The 20,171-nt window shown below is 38.9% G+C and overlaps 1 protein-coding gene across 2 annotated transcripts in view; it reads left to right on the top strand.

The window, feature by feature from the left end:
• Positions 1 to 1,354: 1,354 nt before the first annotated feature.
• FIP1[V] (FIP1[V]-like protein) overlaps positions 1,355 to 20,171 on the top strand; it is a 50,248-nt gene continuing 31,431 nt past the window's right edge. For both annotated transcript variants that reach the window (XM_088957384.1, XM_088957385.1), the window contains exons 1-7: positions 1,355 to 2,492; positions 6,289 to 6,545; positions 16,304 to 16,430; positions 16,540 to 16,608; positions 16,813 to 16,959; positions 17,744 to 17,845; positions 17,968 to 18,320. In XM_088957384.1, coding sequence (XP_088813510.1) covers positions 1,458 to 2,492; positions 6,289 to 6,545; positions 16,304 to 16,430; positions 16,540 to 16,608; positions 16,813 to 16,959; positions 17,744 to 17,845; positions 17,968 to 18,320 — 2,090 coding nt within the window. In that variant the 5' untranslated portion in view covers positions 1,355 to 1,457. The remainder of the gene's footprint in view (positions 2,493 to 6,288; positions 6,546 to 16,303; positions 16,431 to 16,539; positions 16,609 to 16,812; positions 16,960 to 17,743; positions 17,846 to 17,967; positions 18,321 to 20,171) is intronic.

Raw genomic sequence — 20,171 nt, 5'->3', positions numbered from 1 at the left:
AACTAAGTCCACTTGGAATATCTGTTGGTGTTCCTCTCACGAGAAGGTGGAGATATTATTTAATCATCCATAGTTCTTCCTCACTCATGTAAAAGTTATTGAGAGAACATCACCACTTGCCCTTTCAATATCAAAAACCTCTTTTGTTCACCACCGCATTTCTTGATCTGATTCATTATCCCAGGATTGCTTAAAGGGTTTATCCACCGAAATGGTTGCATATAATCAAGGTTCAAATTTGGGGCATATCGTATTGATGGTCCCAATACACCTGTTTATAGGTGTTTTCAATAACCCATTTTTAAAAATAATATATATTTATTTAAAAATTAAACTTGAAAAAAAGTTTTAAAAAATCATTAATGTTTAAAATATCGATACTTTGAAGTTTGAACTATGCATTATAATCCAAACACTTGATCACCTAGAGGCTCTTTCTTATTGATGAGCTTCTTGTCTCTTTTCCTTTCTCCATCTTAAGCTCCTTCCATCCAAGGGTGTCAATGGACTGGCTTTGGATTGGACCTCGTCCAGTCCAAAATCAGTTTGGATGGATTGGATTGACTAATAAGACATATTGGATCGGACCAATCCGATCCAAAATATTTATTAGATTTGATTGGACTTGGTCCGGCTGTAACAAATTTATATTGGATTGGGTTGAATTAAGCCAATATCTGGTCCATTGATATAAAAGATGAGAATATATGCAACAGTGGACCGGGTTTAAAAACAATCTAAATCAAAATGAATTTAAATATATTAGACGATCAAGATATTGAATTGGACTAGTCCAAATTAATCCAAAACATTCATTGGATTGGATTGGACCTGGTACATTTATAATGAACTCACATTGGACCGAATTGGATTGGACCAAATCCTCTCCAATTGACACCCCTACTTCCATCAAAACAAACCATACTATGGCTTACACTACCTTCCCGACACCTGATGCCACTTCTCATTCACATGGAGTTAAGATTGACTTAGCAAGTTAGTAATTTTACCTTCTCAATTAGCTCCATTAATGAGGTGAAGGTGCTTGAATATAAAAGTTCAGGGCAAGTGTTGCAAATGAAAATTAGGAGGGGGTAAGTGCCATTATCCTAAAATATGGGATGGCAGTTTGTAATTTGTCCTAAAGATCCTAATTCCTAAATATTATAAAAATATGCATGTATGCGTTTTTCATTTTTTTATTTTATATTTTCCATTTCGGCGAGTGGGGCGGTTAAATCGGATCGGGCGATTGGATCACTGGACTCGCGACTCGGTGGTTAAAATTTATGCATCACATCCGAGTCTGACCACAACACTGATATCGTGTGCGCGAGCGAGCGAGCGATGAAAACTAAATACTCACAATAAATAGACTGTTGTTTCCTTTAACCTGTTTACCCCCAAAAACCTCACAAAAAGCGCCTCTCTGGTCTGCGTTTGGCCTTCGTTCTCCGATGGAAGACGATGACGAGTTCGGAGATCTCTACACAGACGTCCTCCGCCCAATCTCTTCATCTTCCGCTCCTCAATCGCAACTGTTCTCCTCCGGTGCTTCTGCCTCTGCAAAGCATCCGCCTGATCTGAACCTTCAGAGCGATGACGAAGATGTCCTGTATGGAGCTCCCGATCCCTCTTTTACCATACCTTCTCAAAGACCACATTCAGAGCCCATCAAGACCAAGACGGATGCAATTCCCGATGACAGAACCGACGCCGCTCCGAATTCGAAGGTTATTGATAGGGTGATGAAGCAGGAAGTCAAGGTGGAAGAAGAAGAGGAAGTGGTGGCTAGGGTTTCGCATGTTCGGGTGTTGGATTCGATAAAGGTGGAAGAAACTAGGGTTCCGGGGACTGGAGATGGTGAATTACAGCAGGCTGGGGAAGCTAGGGTTCTGGAAACTGCAGTACCTTTGGAGAAACCTGGAATTGGTGAAGTTCAAAGCGAGAAAGATGCCAAAGATAAGATCAATTTGGAGAAAGATAACATTTTTGCACGGGAAGAGGAAGGGGAGGGGTTGGATATTGATGTCGGAATTGGTGATTTGGACTCAGAACCGATAATTCCTGGGCTTTCTAGTGGTCCGTTTATTCCTGGTGTACTTGAAAGTCAAGGAAACGAGGAAGATATGAAAGCATCTCGAAGGGATGATAGCGGTGGTGCTGGAGATGATTGGGATAGTGATAGCGAGGATGATCTGCAGATTGTTCTAAATGATAACGTTGGGCCTCTTGGCGTTGATAGGAACGAAGCAATGGGAAGTGATGACGAAGATGAAGACGGTGAAGATTTGGTTATTGTTGCTGATGGTGACCAGCATCATCAACCTGTTGAGGAGCAGGAATGGGGTGACGATACAGCTCAGGCACCCGATGGAGAGAGGAAGGAAATAGGCGAGGCGTCAAAAGTGAATGGAGGAATGGTTAATGCTGCGGGGGCAAGAATTGGGTATAGCGGTCATGGATATCATCCACACCACTCTCAGTTTAAGGTCAGTTTCTTGATAAATGTTGCCTGAAAGAAAGTGCTAACTGTACAAGTATTGAAACTTTTGTTGTACATTATTTTTTTGTTATCCCATTGTATGGGAATGAGAGTTGTAACTTGAAACTAAAATACTTGGTATTAACTGTAGTATGTAAGAGCTATTTGCCTTACTGAAGGCTGTTATGAATAATTCTAGCTCGCACTTTGGATATATATATATATATATATATTTTCATACTTCCGCTTCTCTGCATTGAACTATTCCGTAACCTGAGGTAATTGAAAGAGAAGACTCAAACCGAAGAGAAAGGTAGAATCCATAATGAAGGTGATGGACGTTAACCCGACAATGATTCCATTTCTATCCACAACCCGTAGATAGGAAATAGAATTAAAAATTTGATGCTTCATGGGAATATACTGAGATGTGGGCGGTTTTAAATGTTGTGTTCCGTTTTCAGTGCTTGGCAAGCAAATTCCAGGATAGATCTCACGTAAACTGTTACCAAACAAAAGAAAACAAAAAGAGAACACACTGCTGGATTTATTTCCTTGGCATCATATTGGAGGAGCTTAATGTTTCATCCAGCAGCTACTCTTTATCATGAATTCATGATCTAATTTCTAAATTGAAGAGGAGCCTCTTATCTCATTGCTATTGAAAGGGAAAATGTCTTGGAGCTGCTGATCAAAAGGTGGTTGGGAGAAAGAAATTAGAATTAGAAATACAACATAACTATACATGTATTAATATGAATAAATAGAGCTCTAAATAGATACATATTTAAAATTGATATATAGAATTAGATATGGATTTTTATTTTAAATTCTTTATTTCCATTTTATCTGGTTTAAATTATTTTTCTTTAGAGAGAGTCCAATTTGAGGTGAAATCAAGAGTCTTATACTCTTATTTGTATAATAAAGAGTTTGATATGTTTATATTATATCAGAAAAAAAATTGAAGTATAAATCAAGGTTCAAAATATTGATACGGCCAATACACTGGTAGGGGCGTATCGGCCTGTATCAAAGCTCATTTCTCCTTTTTTTTTGTTTTTTTAAAACCTGGCTCAGAGGGGTCGGTTTAAGGCCTGTCTACCCCCTGGACCGGGTTAAACCCCGAAACACCCCTTGTAGGGGCGTATTGGGAAGCCCCCAATATGATACATATTGGCCAATAGGCCCAATATATATCGGAATTTTGAACCTTGGTATAAATAGGATTCTATTTGATGAATCTTGACATGTGACATGATGACAGCCAACAAACAAAGCTAGGTAGGTGGTTTGAATAATTTGATCAAAATTCATTTTTTTTTTCTAAACTAAGCAAATTAGTTATTGGATGAGTTGACAATTATAAGATAGTTTGGATCAACTAAACTGGTATATTATCCATATTCATAGAAGTGCATTTATGAATATGATGTTTTTTTTTGTATTTCTAATAATGTGAAGTGGTTACTACTTACTAATGTTAATAATTCAAGAAAGAAAGGTGGCAACCAGAATTTTCCCCAAAAGTGCAAATCAGAATTCTCCCCAGACATAGATGGTCATCTCAACATAGTCCCATTGACAAGGGCTCTAAACTATTATTAAAAAAAGCACAATATTCCCTTTTTTATACTAATGCGGTACACTATGCTTATAAAAGAAAGATAAAAGAAAAGAAAAGAAAAGAAAAGGATCAAACTGTTCATCTTTCCAATGGTTTACATGTAGCTTCCAGAATCCAATAAAAAAAACATGTAGCTTCCAGAATTGCTGTAGTTATAGTTGTTCAACAATGAGTTAATTTGCCACATTAGTGAAATTGATAAAAATATCATCTCTCATATTCAGTACAATTATACATTCACAGTCCTTATCATGACCTGAATATGGCAAGGATACAGCTCAATACAGTATTGGATATGAAAGTCACACTAAAAATTGAAGTATCTTTGTAGGGGAGTATTTGAGAATCGTAGCTCATGATGTAGTTGATAAATTCAAGACATTTTTGTTAGTTTTTGCATAAAGCATTCATCATTTCCTCAATAATTAGGTATGCATTTTTGATGAATGAGGATGAACAAACCCCAAAATCTGCTGTGCTTATACTAATTGAATGTTTCAAGATGAAACATAATTAATACATCCAACTCTGTTAAAAAAGTTACCCAAATAAACTATCTTCTGAACTCTTTATGGTGAATCATGAATGTTAATAAACAATGAGTGCATGCAGTTCTTGGGCTCTTTGCCCTACAGATCTGGTGGGACTGATTAAAAGATACAGTAAAAGGCATAGCTGGATGTGCTTGGACATGCCTTTGACCTTGTCTGTAGGACTTGTTCTTACTAGCATTGCTCCTTAAATATAATGGGCCACTGAAACAGTATGGCTTTTCCTATTGTAAAGCATTTCAATTGTGACAATCTTCTTATCAACGTTTTGTTTATGCTAACAAACCACAAAGGGGTGACAGGGGGTTGGGGTTACTACATGGCCTCAACTAGTGAAGTATAGATATGGGGTTAGATAGCATCTGCTAGCCTAACTTAATAGTACTTTAACCATTGAGAATATTATTCTTTTCTCACAATCATAAAATTTTTATGTTACCAATAAAAAAAGAAAAACCACCGTACCACACAGAATTGACAATAATAAAAAACTATTTTTGACTTTTACTTTTGGTGCCATGAGTAACAACTCCTTGATTTGAGCAATTCTCTACTTCTATTATTTGATACCTTTATAATCTTGATATTTGTTGCAATCTAGTATTCCATATTGACTGAGATGGTTTCCTCGCTCTCTCTCTCTCTCTTGGTGCCTATAAAGTGTTTTTCCCCGACATCACTTTGTTCGTCTGAATTTTGGCATTTTAGAACTTGTTGCTTCCTCCCAGTCTTGCTGTCATTATTTCATGCTGATTTCCATTTCGAAATTATCAGGTTTGGATGTGTTGGTTATGCAATATTTTAACTAGTTTTCATTACTTGTGTTTGTCTCCTTGATACCTTTTGTTTAAAATGGAGGAGAGGAAAAATGGCACATGTCTTGTTTCTTTCTAGACTCTCATTACTTACATTTGCAGCATTACATTTCTTCCACCTTTAGATCTGCACACTTGCTTTATGGAGGGTTTCTGTTTCTTAATTTCTGTTTATGCTTTTTGACAACTATAATGGAAGGAAAAAATCAATTTCATCTCCCCCAAACTGTCCATTTTCTTTCTTATTTTGGTCTATATGCTCATTACATTTTCTGATCTACATATGGATTCTTAACTGTTCATTATGTGGTGGTTCTATTATCTCAATGAACATGTTCTTTTAATTTGCACATAAGGCCAGCTAAAATTCCAACTGAAGAGATGTACTACATGCTGCACCACTATATGATAGATTTGTTGGTTAATGGGACTTTATTCTTTATATAATCCTTAATCAGAGCTGAAGCCACTTGTAAAGGAAGAGTTATTTCTAAGCACTTGCATCCAAACATTTGAAGATTGAAACAGTGTCGAATAAAAATGTGATTTCTATCTTATTTGTTTTACAATACGATTTAGGAGGGTACCTGCAAAATGTCAGGACAATGTACAGCATTTTCTCAAGTATTTATTTTGAACATTAATAGAATATTTTTTAGTTCTCTAACTGTGGAAACTTCTCTGGTAGGAATCAGATTATTCTTTCACATTCATCAAAAAAAAAAATCAGATTATTCTTTCATGTTGCTTGTGGTCCTTACCCCTTATGGTTGGTAGATTATGCTTACACTTATTTCTTTTTGCATGTAGTATGTAAGACCTGGTGCAGGAGCCATCCCTGGAGGAGCAATTGTTGGTCCTGGAGGTGCCCCTGGTCAGGTTCGCCCACCTATGAATATTGGTCCTATTGCTGGTCGTGGGAGAGGTGATTGGAGACCGGTTGGAGTTAAGACTGCACCTGGTGCGCAAAAAAGCTTCCAGTCGGGTTTTGGAGTACCTATTTGGGCTAGTGGTTCATCTGGACGTGGTTTTGGTAGCGGATTAGAGTTCACACTTCCATCTCACAAGTAAACTTGGCATAGTTGCATGAGCTTATTCAACTTTTTGATTATTTTTTAATGAAGTTATGTACTATTTTCAAATTTTCCATTCATGTCTTGTGCTTTGCTTGGTTAATAGTCAAATAGTTTTTCAACCTCTTGAAGTTCTTATTGGTTTCTATGAAAAGCATTCAAGTGCTCTTAATGGAATGACTTCATGATACAGTTAATTCCTTTCTTGTGAATGATTATATTTGTGAAAATGCATATATTGAGTACAAACATAAAGATATGAAAATTTTTATGCTGATTTATTTGATCCAAGTTTTTGTTGTGCACATTTTTTTGGTATAGACACAAGTGAGAAAAGTACAGTCATCACTACTGTCTACAAATATGAGAATTGGATCTTAAAGGCTTTGATGGAGGGACGCCATAATTATAAGAGCATCAACTAAAAAAATGACCAAGGAAACTCCTAACCTGAGAGGTTCTGCCCCCCAAAACAATCCACTTGTCTCCTATTCCACCCTTGGCTAGTCTCTGTTTGTTAGAGATTTTGTTGAGCTAGATACCCATGCGAATGATGTTTCTCCTGTGGTGGCCAAAGCTGTAGCCTTGCGGACATACCGACATAGTTCAATAATACCCTGGGTTACCCCTTCTGAGCCTCCATCTTCCACCAGCCTGTGCCTGCCAAGCTCTCGTAAGGCGATGCCAATTTAAGCCCCTATATAAGTGTTAGATATATGTTCATTGGTGTAATGTGATCTCTCAATCATATTTGATTTAAGATGTCAAAGTGTTGTCAGTTTTTGGACTTTTTATCATTGTGGGAGGCAAACCCTGAGATTGAAGTTGAAGCAATGATTTAGAGAAGTAGGCGGGAGGTTGAAGATGAAGTTGATGAGTCATGGTGGGCGCTATGTGGAAGTGAAAGAATGGGTATAAGAAGAGGGGTGGAAGTGAAGGAATGGGTGCAAAAAAATGTTGGGGAAGACGAAGGGACTTTAGGGGGAAAGAGATTGATTAACTCAAAAGAAATTGATTAACTTCAAAGAAAAGGTAATAAATTCAAAGCTGTTTAAAGTTGATCTGGTGGCATGGAACGGATCTTGTGTGGAAGGGGTAAATGGTGGTTCCACCTCAGATAAGTGGTGGGGACGAGCTAACTCATCTGAAGATAAAAGAACCTGGAGTGAGATGGAAGACAGTTGAAGGTGCATAACCACTATATAGATCGGGTCTTTAAAACCACTGATCAATTTATTGGTTTTGGCCTGTGTGATTACTGTAGTCATCATGTGAAACCTTTAGAAATGGGTTTGCTGGGAGATGATAAATTAGATCTATCATCCCCCCCCACCCCCACAAAGTTTAGGTGAGCCTAAGGTTCAATCTTGTCGCGATAGCAAATCATTGGCTCAAAGGAAAAATCGTGGTGTAAGGGTTCTAGTAAGTAAAAGGACAGAAATGAAGGGGAGAGGCAAGTTTGTTTGGTGAGTTATGAAGTATATATATATTTTTTGATAAATGAGAGTAGTTTTATTAATTCAAATAACGAAAATACAATCAGCCTAGGAAGAGGCACAAGATGTTACCTCCCCCGAGGACTGAACCATATACACTAAACACGCCCAAGCCTGAAATACAATTACAAATTAGCCCAAAACAGATCTCCCCTTGACACCCCTTGCTTGGCCAGAGAATCAGCCATTCATTTGCTGATATTCTGACCCACTGAAACCTGACAGTCATATTTCTTGTCATTCATTTAACTTTCTTTAACAGATCCCTGTAGCCCCAACAAGCTGTTTCTGGGCTAACCAGCCAGCCTACTACTACCTTGGAATCCCCTTCTACTAATAGATTGTTCACTCCAATTTGACTGGCCATCTGTATACCTTGTACCGCTGCTAGTAGCTTTGTCCCTCAGAATCCCACCAATTCCGGATGACCTTGGGTTACCTTGGCAGCTGCCATCAAAATTCAATTTTACCATTCCATCTGGTGGGGGTTTCCATTCAACTTGTGAATTGTTCTTGGTGGAGATTGTAGAAGCCACTGCAGCCCAGTTTCTCCTTAAGTCATCAAAGGAGTAATCTGCCAACAAATGTGAAGATATTAACCATGAGATAGTCCTTGTTAATATGCATTCCTTGATTTCATCAAGTCTTCTTTCCTGTTCTTAAAATATTCTAGCATTTCTCTCCTCCCATAAAGTTCACAAGGCAGCAGCTCTGATACATTTCCACATTAGCTTCCCTCTTTTTGTCAATCTCCCAAAAGCAGCCGGAGTGAACAGCAGCTTTACATCAGAGGGCAGTAAAGGAGCATGGTATCAGCAAATGGTTACAGTCCTCACCCTTCACTTTACACAGAAAGCACCAATTTGGGGACAAACACATAAAAGGTTTCTTCTTTTGCAAGTTTTCCACAGTATTGATCTTACCATAATAGGCTTCCCAACAGAAAACTGCTATTTTGGGGGGAATTGGCCTTGACCAAACCTCTTTAATAGGGAAGACCTGAGAGGAGGGGTTGGAGCAAAAGGTTTTAAAGAAAGATGCACAAGTGAAGGAGCCAACCAGGGTTAGGGACCATACTCTTTTATCCGGGTTAGGGGGGTCCAAACACACCGAATCTAGAAGCAACAGCAGCTTTGAAAACAAAGAAATTCTTCATCCCTTAACTCTCTTCGAAACCCAAAATCCTAGTTTAAAGCCAAAGGGTAAACCGGGGGGGGGGGGAAGAAACCATGAAATGGGTTTTCTTTAAAGAGGGAGATGGAATAGAGGGAAGGGAAACTGTCTTTTAGGGGTTGAGTGCTCACCCAAGTATCTTCCCCAAAAAGAATGGAGTTTCCAGAACAAGCATCATAACCTTACAAAACTAAGGGATCTGGGGAGAATGCCATAAATAGCCTTCCAAGGTGTTGTGAGCAAAGCCCTTCAGGATACCCTGCATCCCAACCTGATTAAGAACAGCCATGGTAACAGTTCATTATTGTGCATAATGAACTCATAAAAATGGTACAAATTAATGAAAACTTTAAATGCAGAACCCATTTTATTAACATTATTTTATTGCATAAATTAATGAATAATAATGAAAAATACCAACAATTAGTTAAAAATAAGAAATGCAAATATGAAAATATTAATTGATAGTTTTAATAGTATTATTAGATAACTTTGTATTAATGCATTTTTAATTAATTAATAGTTTTTATGAGTTGAGACCTTTATTGTGCATAATGAACTCATTAAAAATGATAAAAATTAATGAAAATTTAAAATGTAGAACCTGTTTTATTAACAGTATTTTATAGCAAAGTTATGGAGTATACTTAACTTATCAAAAAAAAGTTATGAAGTATATTTTCAGCAAATAAGAAGCAAGACAGTGGAGATCCTAGAGATAAAGGAGCTCGAGGTGAAATTTGAAAAGTATGCATCAGGGGAAGAACTGGGTAGATTCTGTGCTCAAAGAAGACATTTTCAGTGCGATCTCTTGAAAAAGAGACTTAGAAAGGTGAGTTAGGCAACATTGTTGGCGATGACTGAAGGGAGGATATAGTGAAGGAGATGATAGATATGATTTCATAGAGGCATGAGATAAAAACAGAAGTTTGATTGTTGAGAGACGAGACGGAAAATTATGGAAGAGGAAAGGGGGTTTGATGAGGAGAATAGAGAGGTTTTTGGACCTTTCGGTAGGAGAATAGGAGGGAATATCTGAAATGAAATTGTGGAAAAAAAGAATACAAGAAGAAATGGGGAAGGGGACTGAAAGAAGAGTGGAAGAGGAAGAGAGGCGTGTGGAAGGGGAAAGAATTACCTATATAAAAGAAAAAAAAAATATCGAACATTTCTGGTACAGGAAGTTAGTAACAATGCAATAAGGGTGGAAGGGGAAAGAATAACCTATATAAAAGAAAAAGAAAATATCGAAAATTTTCTGGTACAGGAAGTTAGTAAAAAATTAACTAAGGGAGGAGAATGGAAATATCATTGCCATGTTCTCAGGCCCTACTCAGCATGGTGGTGTGGTGAATTCAGAATTGAAGGCAGCAGTGTTTGGTTTTGGGAAAGCTAAAGAGTTAGGGATTAACAGGTTGATTATTAAAGGGGACTCAAAAGTTGTTGTAAACTGGATGAAAAAAGGGGAAGGAACAATTTGGAGATTAAGAAATGAGTTCAGGCGCTTTAAGCAGGTTTCTAAAGATATGGAAATTCACATAAGATGGATTAGGAGGTCAGCTAATAGCATAGCTGATGGTCTAGCTAAGCAAGGAATCCAAAGGCAATCTATGTTCTGGGCTACGTTGTAGCTAGTGGGATATCCCTTGGGTCCAGTTGGGGCTTGTTTGTAACTAATGGATTTCTTTGTTGGGTTAAGCTTGGGTATATATTGTAATTAGTGGGGGTTTAGGTGGACTTTATTTCTACCCACAACTTCTTGTTGTACACATTCTGATAATCTAATGAATCTCTGTGTTGCTGATAAAAAAAAGTTAGTAACAATGGTAATGTTACAGTTGATATTCAAGATGATGAAGACAACTGTTCAAGTGATGAAGATGTCTGGTTAGATGAAACTCATGTTGTTGAGAGTTCAGTCGACTGGGATAGGAGGGGTTTTGAGAGATAAGGATTGTAATATCTTATCCCTATTCTCTGGATTAGTGGGAATAGGAGATTCTACAAGGGCTGAGTTGCTAGCTGCTGTGCAAGGGATGCAGCTCAAAAAGCAGATTGGGGTGGAGAATTTACTAATTGAAGGTGATTCCTAAGGTGGTTGTGTGATGGTTGGACCCTGGTTCTGTCATTTTGTGCTACAGGGATCTTCTCAAAAAGGTCAAATGGCTGACTAGAAGTATGGGAGTTAGAGTTCGGTGGGTGGGCAGAACGGAAAATACTTTGGCTGATTCATTTGCTAAACAAGGGGCTTCTTGGGATGCTACTTTGTAATTTTTGATTTGATTAGCTTTGAGATTCTGTGATCTTTTTAAAGGAGAGGTCACATCTTGTGCCACTCCTTGGGATGCTTGTGTTTTCACTATCTATTGATAATAAAATTAAACTTCAATTATAAAAAAGAAAAAGAAAAAGAGTTCAGTTGACCTGGAGACTGGTGAATACTGAGGTGGAAGTGAGCAAGTCTTTGAAACTTCTCTTCATAGGTGGTGAGGTATTTGAGAGGAAAGCTTTTAGGGTACTGGAAGTGAAATTTGGGATGCCTATTGAAGGAGACTGATGTGGGTTTTGAAGAAAAAAAAACAAGGATCGGAGATAGTTGCTCCAAGGGTCACTGGGCCTGTAGGTGCTGGGCTGTCCATGAAGGGGGTGGAAGGTCAATAACAGAATAGATTTTTGAAAAAAAAAAACGGTTCTGGACTGGAATTAGTAGAGGATTAATGAGAATGCTAAGGATGTGAAGATTTTGAGGGTGGCTCCCCTTGTGGTGAGAAGGTTCAGAAGTAAAAAAAAACATTGAAATGCTCTGGTTTCAAAAGCATTTGATAGATTGAGAAGGGTTTATAGGGCCAAACAAGACGGTAAAAAAATCAAAGAAAATAACTAAGAAGCCAATTGGTTCTTGATTAAGTTTTAGAGAAGATAATCAATGGCGATATGGTTCTGGAATGTAAATTGGTTGTTGTTTCTCTAGGTTTGTGGGTCTGAGGGTATCTTTGTGGGGTTTGTTTCCTTGTTTTCTTGATCTAGATGGCAATTAAATTTGTATGCTTTTTTTGATAAGTAAAAGGAAAATTTCATTTAAGGCTGCGTTTGTTTTAGGTGGAAATTCAGTTATACACTGATGAAAAAGCTCATGCCGGTTCAGTGATCGATGGAAAATAGAACCGGGTGAATTTAAATTTTTACATTGATGATGTTTGGTGTCACAGTGTAAAGTGAAAGGCTTCCACTTTGTTTCTGCTCTGAAACTCTCTCTATCTCGGCAATGCATGCCGGAGACTAGCGTGTCATTGCCAGATAATTTTCTCTTCGGAAAATACGAACTCGGGAATGATTCTCTCTCTCTCTCTCTTGATATTCCCCCCCTAGTCTCCTTCACCGCCATCCTCTTTCTCCGTGAGGTCCCACTGTCTAGCTCCACCCAAGATGCAAATACAAACAAGGAGGCTCCGTGAGGAACCTCAATCTCAATGTTCTCGCAACTGCACCTTGTTTCGTCGGCCTTATTATTGATCGTGGTCTCTTTGCTGCCTCCACCACCGCCATGTCACTGGAACAACTCTCACTTCGTGTGGCTGTCATCTTCTTGGGTGGTGCAGGCGACTGAGGAGCATTGCTACATGCTTCCCGGATGGTGGAAGGTCCAACCACAGCTGCCCTCCTCATCACACAGTTGATCCTCTCTGACTCTTCTTCAGGTTTTCCTACAGAAGCCCAGGTAACGGTATACTACACATGTTAATTGGAAGATTTACAGTATATTTTCGGAGGCTGGAGCCCTTTATCCATCCTTTGTTTTAGTGCTACATTAACCTCTTAACATTTGTAGCTCAGTTACTAGACGCAGACTACCATTTCACGAGTCATTTCCAAACTATCTCCTACACAAATGCAGCAGTAAGTATCAAACAAGGAAATTTCACAAAACATCTCAGTCATCATTGCTGCGCAATCCCATTTCAAGCAAAGAGAGAACAATAACAGGCCCAAGAATAGGTGGAAGTGGAGGTCTATTGAAGGCGACAATGGGATCTGCCTCCACCTTGTCATCTGTCATGGGTCCTTCTCCCTCCGCAACATCATCGTTTGATTGCTTGTTAGGGGCCGAAGTTGCCATTATCCCTGGTTTTTACACATGCAGTTCTGAGTCATATAAACTAGGTACTTACCACTAAGCAAAAGGGGATCTATCTAAAGAGCAGAGCAAGCATTACCATATCACCCACCGTCCCACCCTAGTCTCCTTCATTGGAAATCATGGCCGACTTCTTTCCATCACTTTTGCCGTCGTGCTTTTCATCCTGCTAGTTGCACCCTTGGCTATCCTGTTGTACTCTGCATTTCAGAACTAGGGATTGAAGTCAAGATCCAGCGGTCTTGAACATCAGATCAAAGAGCCGTTGTTGGTTCATGGAACCCCACCAGTGACACAGCAGCAGAAGCCACAGGCGAAGATGGGGGAAGTGGAGGTGCAGCCGTCGCCCCCTGTGATTGGAGAAGAACATACACTCCTAGAAGCGATCAAGACCTTGGATTTCTGGGTCTTGTGGGTACGGGGTTGGTGATAATGAACAACATGGGTCAGATAGGTGGGCACTTTCGATAATTTCTTCTTCAAATGATGCCATTCTCCAGTGAAATGGTTGCCCGGAAAAGATAATGATGGAGTAGAAGCTATTTGACCGTTGAATAGTTTTACACCGAAGAAGATGGAGATTTACATCAATTTTATAGGTGGTAACTTTCCACCGATTCTCGATGTAAAACTCATCCTAAGTGGAGTTTTACGCTAATTTACGTTGTAAAGCAACACCTAAAACAAACACAGGGAAATTTGAACTGGGGTGTAAAGTTTACCCTGGTTCTCGTTTACACCCAAAACAAACGCAGCCTAAAAGAAAAGAAAAAAAGTACAATCTGAGTAGGTGTTGAGGTAACACCCACCATCAACAAAAACAAAAACATTCATCACCAATTGTCCAAATTACAACTTTGTAATCCCAACACCTCCCAAAGACTATCCCTAAGGTCTTCTTTCTTGACTTGTGCAAAATCAGGCATCACATCCTAAATCAAAATTCTCCAGCTTTGTCTCTTGTAGCAGCACCACATCTGGACTGAATTTTCTCACCACCACCTTACTAAAACCCTTCTTCCATCCCCTGACATTCCAAGATAGCAGTCTCATTTCCAGATTCAACCTCCATCGACCCTCCTCTTTTTTACTTCTAACAGCCCTTTCGATCTTCTTCTACCATATCCCTCCCTTTTCCTTCCTCCCACTCCTTACCCTCTCCCCAAAAAATTTTTCTTGTTTTTTTTTTCTTCTCTCCTGCTTCTTTCAAACTGTTCAATTGCCCTCCTGACTACTCTCTCCCCTCCTAGAAAAAATAAACCAAGAGAAATTTCCACCTCCACCTGTCTCTCCACTAGCTTCTCAATATCCACCCTTTTCTCCCCAATGCCTTCCTCTTTTGAAACCTCCTCCCCTTTAAGTCCCTTGGCCGTCTCTCCTACCTCCCTTATCCCCTCTCCCGAGACCTCTTGCACTCTCACTTACTCCCCTTTTTTCCTGGCTTTTTCATTTCCCTGATAGAAAATTCTTCTTTTTCTATCATAGACCCTCTGCTGCTGCTCACTCCTTTTCTTCCATGTTAAGAAAATTTCTCTTTCCTTTATCTTGCCTGCCTACCTCTTCTTCAACTCCGATTCCTGCTCCTCCCTTTCCTTGCTGTCATCTTCCAATGCCTTTGAAGAAATTAAATGATTTGAGCTCACCTCAATATTCAGACAAGCAACAATCTCCGAAGTTCTTGAACTGGTCAGGACATTCAGTGAGATTCCTTATGCTGCTACAGAATCCTCCTGGTTAGCTCTGCCCCTCTCCCTAGCTGCATTATCTACACTCCTCAAAACTCCTCTTACACCATCAATAACAGCTTCCTGAAGCTGGAAATCAGACAGCAAACAAATCTGGATCTATGAAAGACCTTCCGATTCATGATTGGACTTGCGAGCTTGATGAAACACTTCCTCTTCCAGCTCTGGTGCTTCTTTCAGTTGCTGGTTGACTGTATATGTCTTCTCCAATTCCTTGGCTTCTCCACCATTGAATGACACGATCTTCCTTCCTCCCTTGAATCTTGCAACAGCGCAGACCCATTCATCTGTTGAGTTCACTGATCCTATTTTCTTCTCTTTCTCTCTCTCTCTCTCTCCCTTTTTCTCTATCCTATTGGCCTCAAATTTTCTTTTCCAAAAATTCCCCTTAACACCTCTAGCCTCTGGTTGTTTGGTCTGAGTGCTATTTTTTCTGGATTTGACTCTCTTGGAGAGTTGAAATGTGGAGTGTTGGTAAGGGTTTGCGTGGTTTTAGGGTTGGAGGTGGTTGTGAATAGGATTTGTCTTCTCTTTTCTATCGGGTGACTTGTTGTCACCTTTGTAATATTCTTTTTCTTTTAATAAATTTGATTTTACTACCATCAGTTATATACTGTTATTTTAATGAATTTCCTCTTTCCTTTTTGATCCAAGAAAAAGAAAAGAAGAGGTTCCATCTTTATTTTAAGTTTGCTTTCAATGTTATTTAATTTGAGCTATACAACTTAATTGTTTGATAAGTTTGAATGAGTGCAATGCTAGGATTTGCCTCTTTCACTTAGGTGCCAACTGTTTGTTGATTAATCCCCAACTTAAAAGTGGAATAACATTTGTTATGCAAACTTCCTAAATCTACCAATAACATTTCTGAGATTTTGGTTGGAGAGGGTATCAAGTGAACCATGTTTTACTGAAAACCTTGTTAACTGGCATAAGGGATGCCTGTATTTTTAGCTTTTCTGCAGGTCCTTGGATTATGGATCTTGTTTGTTTTCTGAGCCCTTGGATTTTATATCTTTATTTTCCTATTTGCAATAAACTTTTCAGTTTATGATTCAAGGAGAAAGAACTCTTTTATTTACCTTTGTTTATGGATTGGGAGTTGTAGTTGTAGCGTGATTTGTGTATAATAGTTGCTTTGACCCAAAAATATGTTACCTTTCTGTACACAATATTACCCCTTTTACTGTTTCTATTTTCCAGGACAGTATTTGATGTGGACATTGATAATTTTTCGGAAAAACCATGGAAGCATCCTGGTGTTGATGTATCAGACTTCTTCAACTTTGGGTTGGACGAAGAGAGCTGGAAAGATTATTGCAAGCAGCTTGTAAGTGCTAATATTCTGTTGATAAGCTACTGTTGGTTATTAAAAAGAGTGTCAACCTTCCTTTATTTAGTTTATTTGATATCCTTTATCAAGGCTTCTGATTATGCAGGAACAAATGCGCCTAGAGGCAACCATGCAAAGTAAAATTCGTGTTTATGAAAGTGGGCGATCAGAGCAGGTATTGGGGAGTCCGGATCTGCTGCACTTGTCATGCACTTCCACTCAGTCCGTGATGGGTGGACATGTTTGGTCTCATATGCATTGGTATTTACACATGTAATGGGATACCTGTCGCAGACTGAATGGAAGCGCATGGCAAGTGCAGTGTAAAAAAGTGCAGCAGATTCCAACATAACCTTCTCCTAATTCTACTTAATTTCAGGACTACGACCCAGATTTGCCCCCAGAGCTTGCAGCTGCAGCAGGTATTCATGATGTTTCAGCTGAAAATGCACATATTGGAAAGACAGATGGTGGGCAAGGTGATTTAATGGGCCAAGGAAGAGTTGCACGGCCACGACCACCGATAGTATGTTAAAGCTATTTATTTTCTTACTTTGCTGGTGACCTCTTTCACACAACATAATTTTTTTTCCTTAAGGTTTACTTAGCTCTTTTTTTTTTTTCAGTTTTCTAATGGTATTTGTATATGCCTGTATATGCATACACACATACATTGGATACCCGTGCCTATGGGTCACGAACACATACTCTCGCACGCACATCACATGTACACATGGATTTTAGGTATATCATAAATACATGCATATATATATATATATACACACACACACACATGGTTGTTTTAACCAATCCATTTAGAGAAGAATATTAATTGACCATGGAAATCTTCATTGCAGCACCACCTAAGCCAAAAAGGACCTAATCTTCCCAAACGACCTTTTTCGTGAGGCAAAAATTGCAGCACCTGGCCACCTGCCCAACTTAACTTCCCTTTTCTCAGCAGTTTCTGAATTAAAATAATGGATGTAGAAGGTTAATGTCAGCTGAGGAAAGATCCAATAAATGAAGGGGTTTAGGGATAATGTGACCAAGGGAGTGGTTACATGAGAAAGCAGTGGTTTTCCTACCTGGTGGATGGTTGGGGCTTGGAATTAGTTACATTATCCCTCCACATGTCAGAAATGTAATAGCCCAGCTACACAAGTATCAACTTCCTGTCCTATTGTGTCCACAATGTAATAACCCAGTTATATTGTGTCCACAATGTCAACTTGCTGTTCTATAGGTTTTATTAATTTTGTTTTGCTTCTATCTCTTGTTTTGTTCATCTCATTTTGTTTGAAAACCAGCCAACTGGGAGAGCAATACAAGTGGAAGGTGGTTATGGTGAACGTCTTCCTTCCGTAGATACCAGGCCACCACGGATCCGTGATTCAGATGCAATAATAGAGGTAGAAAGCCCTGTCCAGACTCAGCTCAATCTCAACTCCTGTATATCTCAATGATCATTATATTTATCTGTGCATATCTTTATAAAACATATGAGTATGGACTTACATATGTCAGTGAACAGATTGTCCTACAGGATTCGGCGGATGATGATTCCGTCACAGATACTGGTACCCTCAAACAGCAAGATAATGACTCCCAAGGGGAGGGCCTTAAAGGACATCGCGAAGCTGAAGAAGATATTGGGCAGACTGAGACTGAATACTATGATGACCATTTCCCAGAAAGTCATAATGATAGGAAAAGGGAAACAGTGGCCAGAAGAGCATCATATATGGGTTCCGTTCACAATACCATGCATGAAGGAGATGGGATTTTGCCATATCCTGCTGATGCACCTGTTCAATACCATCCTGGTTCCAAGGGGAGGACTCCTGTATACCCTGGTAGTGTCTATAACACACCACATGAAGAAAGGTACTACATAAATATAGGGTCAACATTGTCTTTGTTTATGTTTGATAATGGTCAAATTAGTAATCCTTGTCTAAATCATTTCTTTCTATACCTACTAGAGTCTTGGGATTTGGGGAGTGAAAAATGTAATCCTTGGAGTTTTGCTTAAACTCTGCCCAAAGTTCATCGGTCAGCCACTGAGGTGGCACAAAAAAATTTCTCCTCTTTCACAAAACCCTGCTGAGCTAAGGAGCAAAATGTTGAATTTAACCTCACTACCAACAATATTCTTTGTTTGAGTTAGATATACTAGTTATTAGTTCCAATTAATTGCTCTCCATCACAACTTTTTTGAGACCAAGTTTCTTTCCAAAAACTTCTCCTTTAGGGGGCATTTGTTTTTTATATTTTGAGGGGGGGGGGTGTTGGTCAATGGGATTTGGTTCACATTGACCAAGAAACATGCTTTTTTCAGATTTATGTGGGGACCAGGGAAAATTTATTTTCCTGGTTACCATCTCCCAGGCGGGTAAATAACTTTTCTACCTGGGGGAAGTTGCCAACAATTTGATAGGACAAAAAACACCCCTTTTAATAATAGGTTTTTATGGCTAAAACGGTCATTGTCTTATTTACCTGGGAAATAAAAGAACATGGGTAATGTACTTGGCCGGGTAAGTATTTCCCAGGAAACACTTACCCAGGTAACTTACCTAAAAGCGAACAGGGCCTTAAGTGCAAAAGCTAACAGAAGCATTAAATATAATTTCTGTACTATATATGCAGACAGTCCAGAATGGAAACTAAAGAATGATTTAGTGGAAAGCAAGTATATGGTTAGGTATTATCATCCAACCCTTGTTGTCCCAAGCAAACACAGAAGTAATTGGACTCTCAAATTGTGCAGAACCACCAAATGGATAATTCTCAAAAGGATCTTTGTCATGATTTGTGGATGCTGTTATAAAAAATCTGTTCTCTACTATAATTTACTTATTTTATCAAGCAGGAAACACATTAATTAATTAATTAATTAATTATAACATATTTATCAGTTGTAAATAAATATAACTCTACACAACTTACTACAGTTTCCAGATAATCAGATGATATCACATGCTACTAAGCCCAGAAACTTATTAATGAATCATGCGGGGCAAATCCTAGGGAGAGTATATTTTGGACCCCAGTGATAGAAAAGTTTGAGAAGAGATTAGCCTCATGGAAGAGGAATTATGTCTCTTTAGGAGGGAGAATTACCCTAATAAGAGCTACCTTGGCTAACTTACCTACCTATTTTTTGTCTGTTTTTAGGATACCAGTCAGGGAAGCTAGGAAACTGGAGAAGTTGATGAGAGATTTCTTATGGGAGCCGGGACAAGAAAAAAAGGATCATTTGGTTAATTGGAAAATTGTGTGCAGAAGTAAAGAAGAGGGGGGTTTGGGACTTGGGAGGGTAACTAGAAAAAATCAAGCTCTGTTAGGGAAATGGTTGTGGTGATGGCCATTGGAAAGAGAGAGATCGTTGCATGAGGTGGAGGGAAACATTCATGGGAGGTCAGAGAATGGATGGGATGCTGGTGTATCAAGGCAAGCTAACCTATTAACACCTTGGAAGGCCATTCACAATACCCTTCTTCAATTCCTCAATTTTATCAGGTATGAAGTTTGTTCTGGCAACACTATTCATTTTTGGGAGGATATTTGGGTTGGATGCACACCTTTAAAGGATCTGTTCCCTTCGCTATTTTCAGTTTCTTTGTACAAAAAACAGGTGGTCTCAAAATTTGTCTCACCTTTGGGAACACTTTTAGATCCTACTTGGGATTTGGGTTTCATAGAGGACTTAGGGATGCTGAAATTGAATCTCTT

The sequence above is a fragment of the Nelumbo lutea genome, chromosome 8 (assembly GCF_056320005.1).
Source record: "Nelumbo lutea isolate HS-2025 chromosome 8, American lotus-T2T, whole genome shotgun sequence".
Taxonomy (NCBI): Eukaryota; Viridiplantae; Streptophyta; class Magnoliopsida; order Proteales; family Nelumbonaceae; genus Nelumbo; species Nelumbo lutea.
Note: the sequence above shows the minus strand (reverse complement) of the source record. Positions and strands in the feature narration are given on the sequence as shown.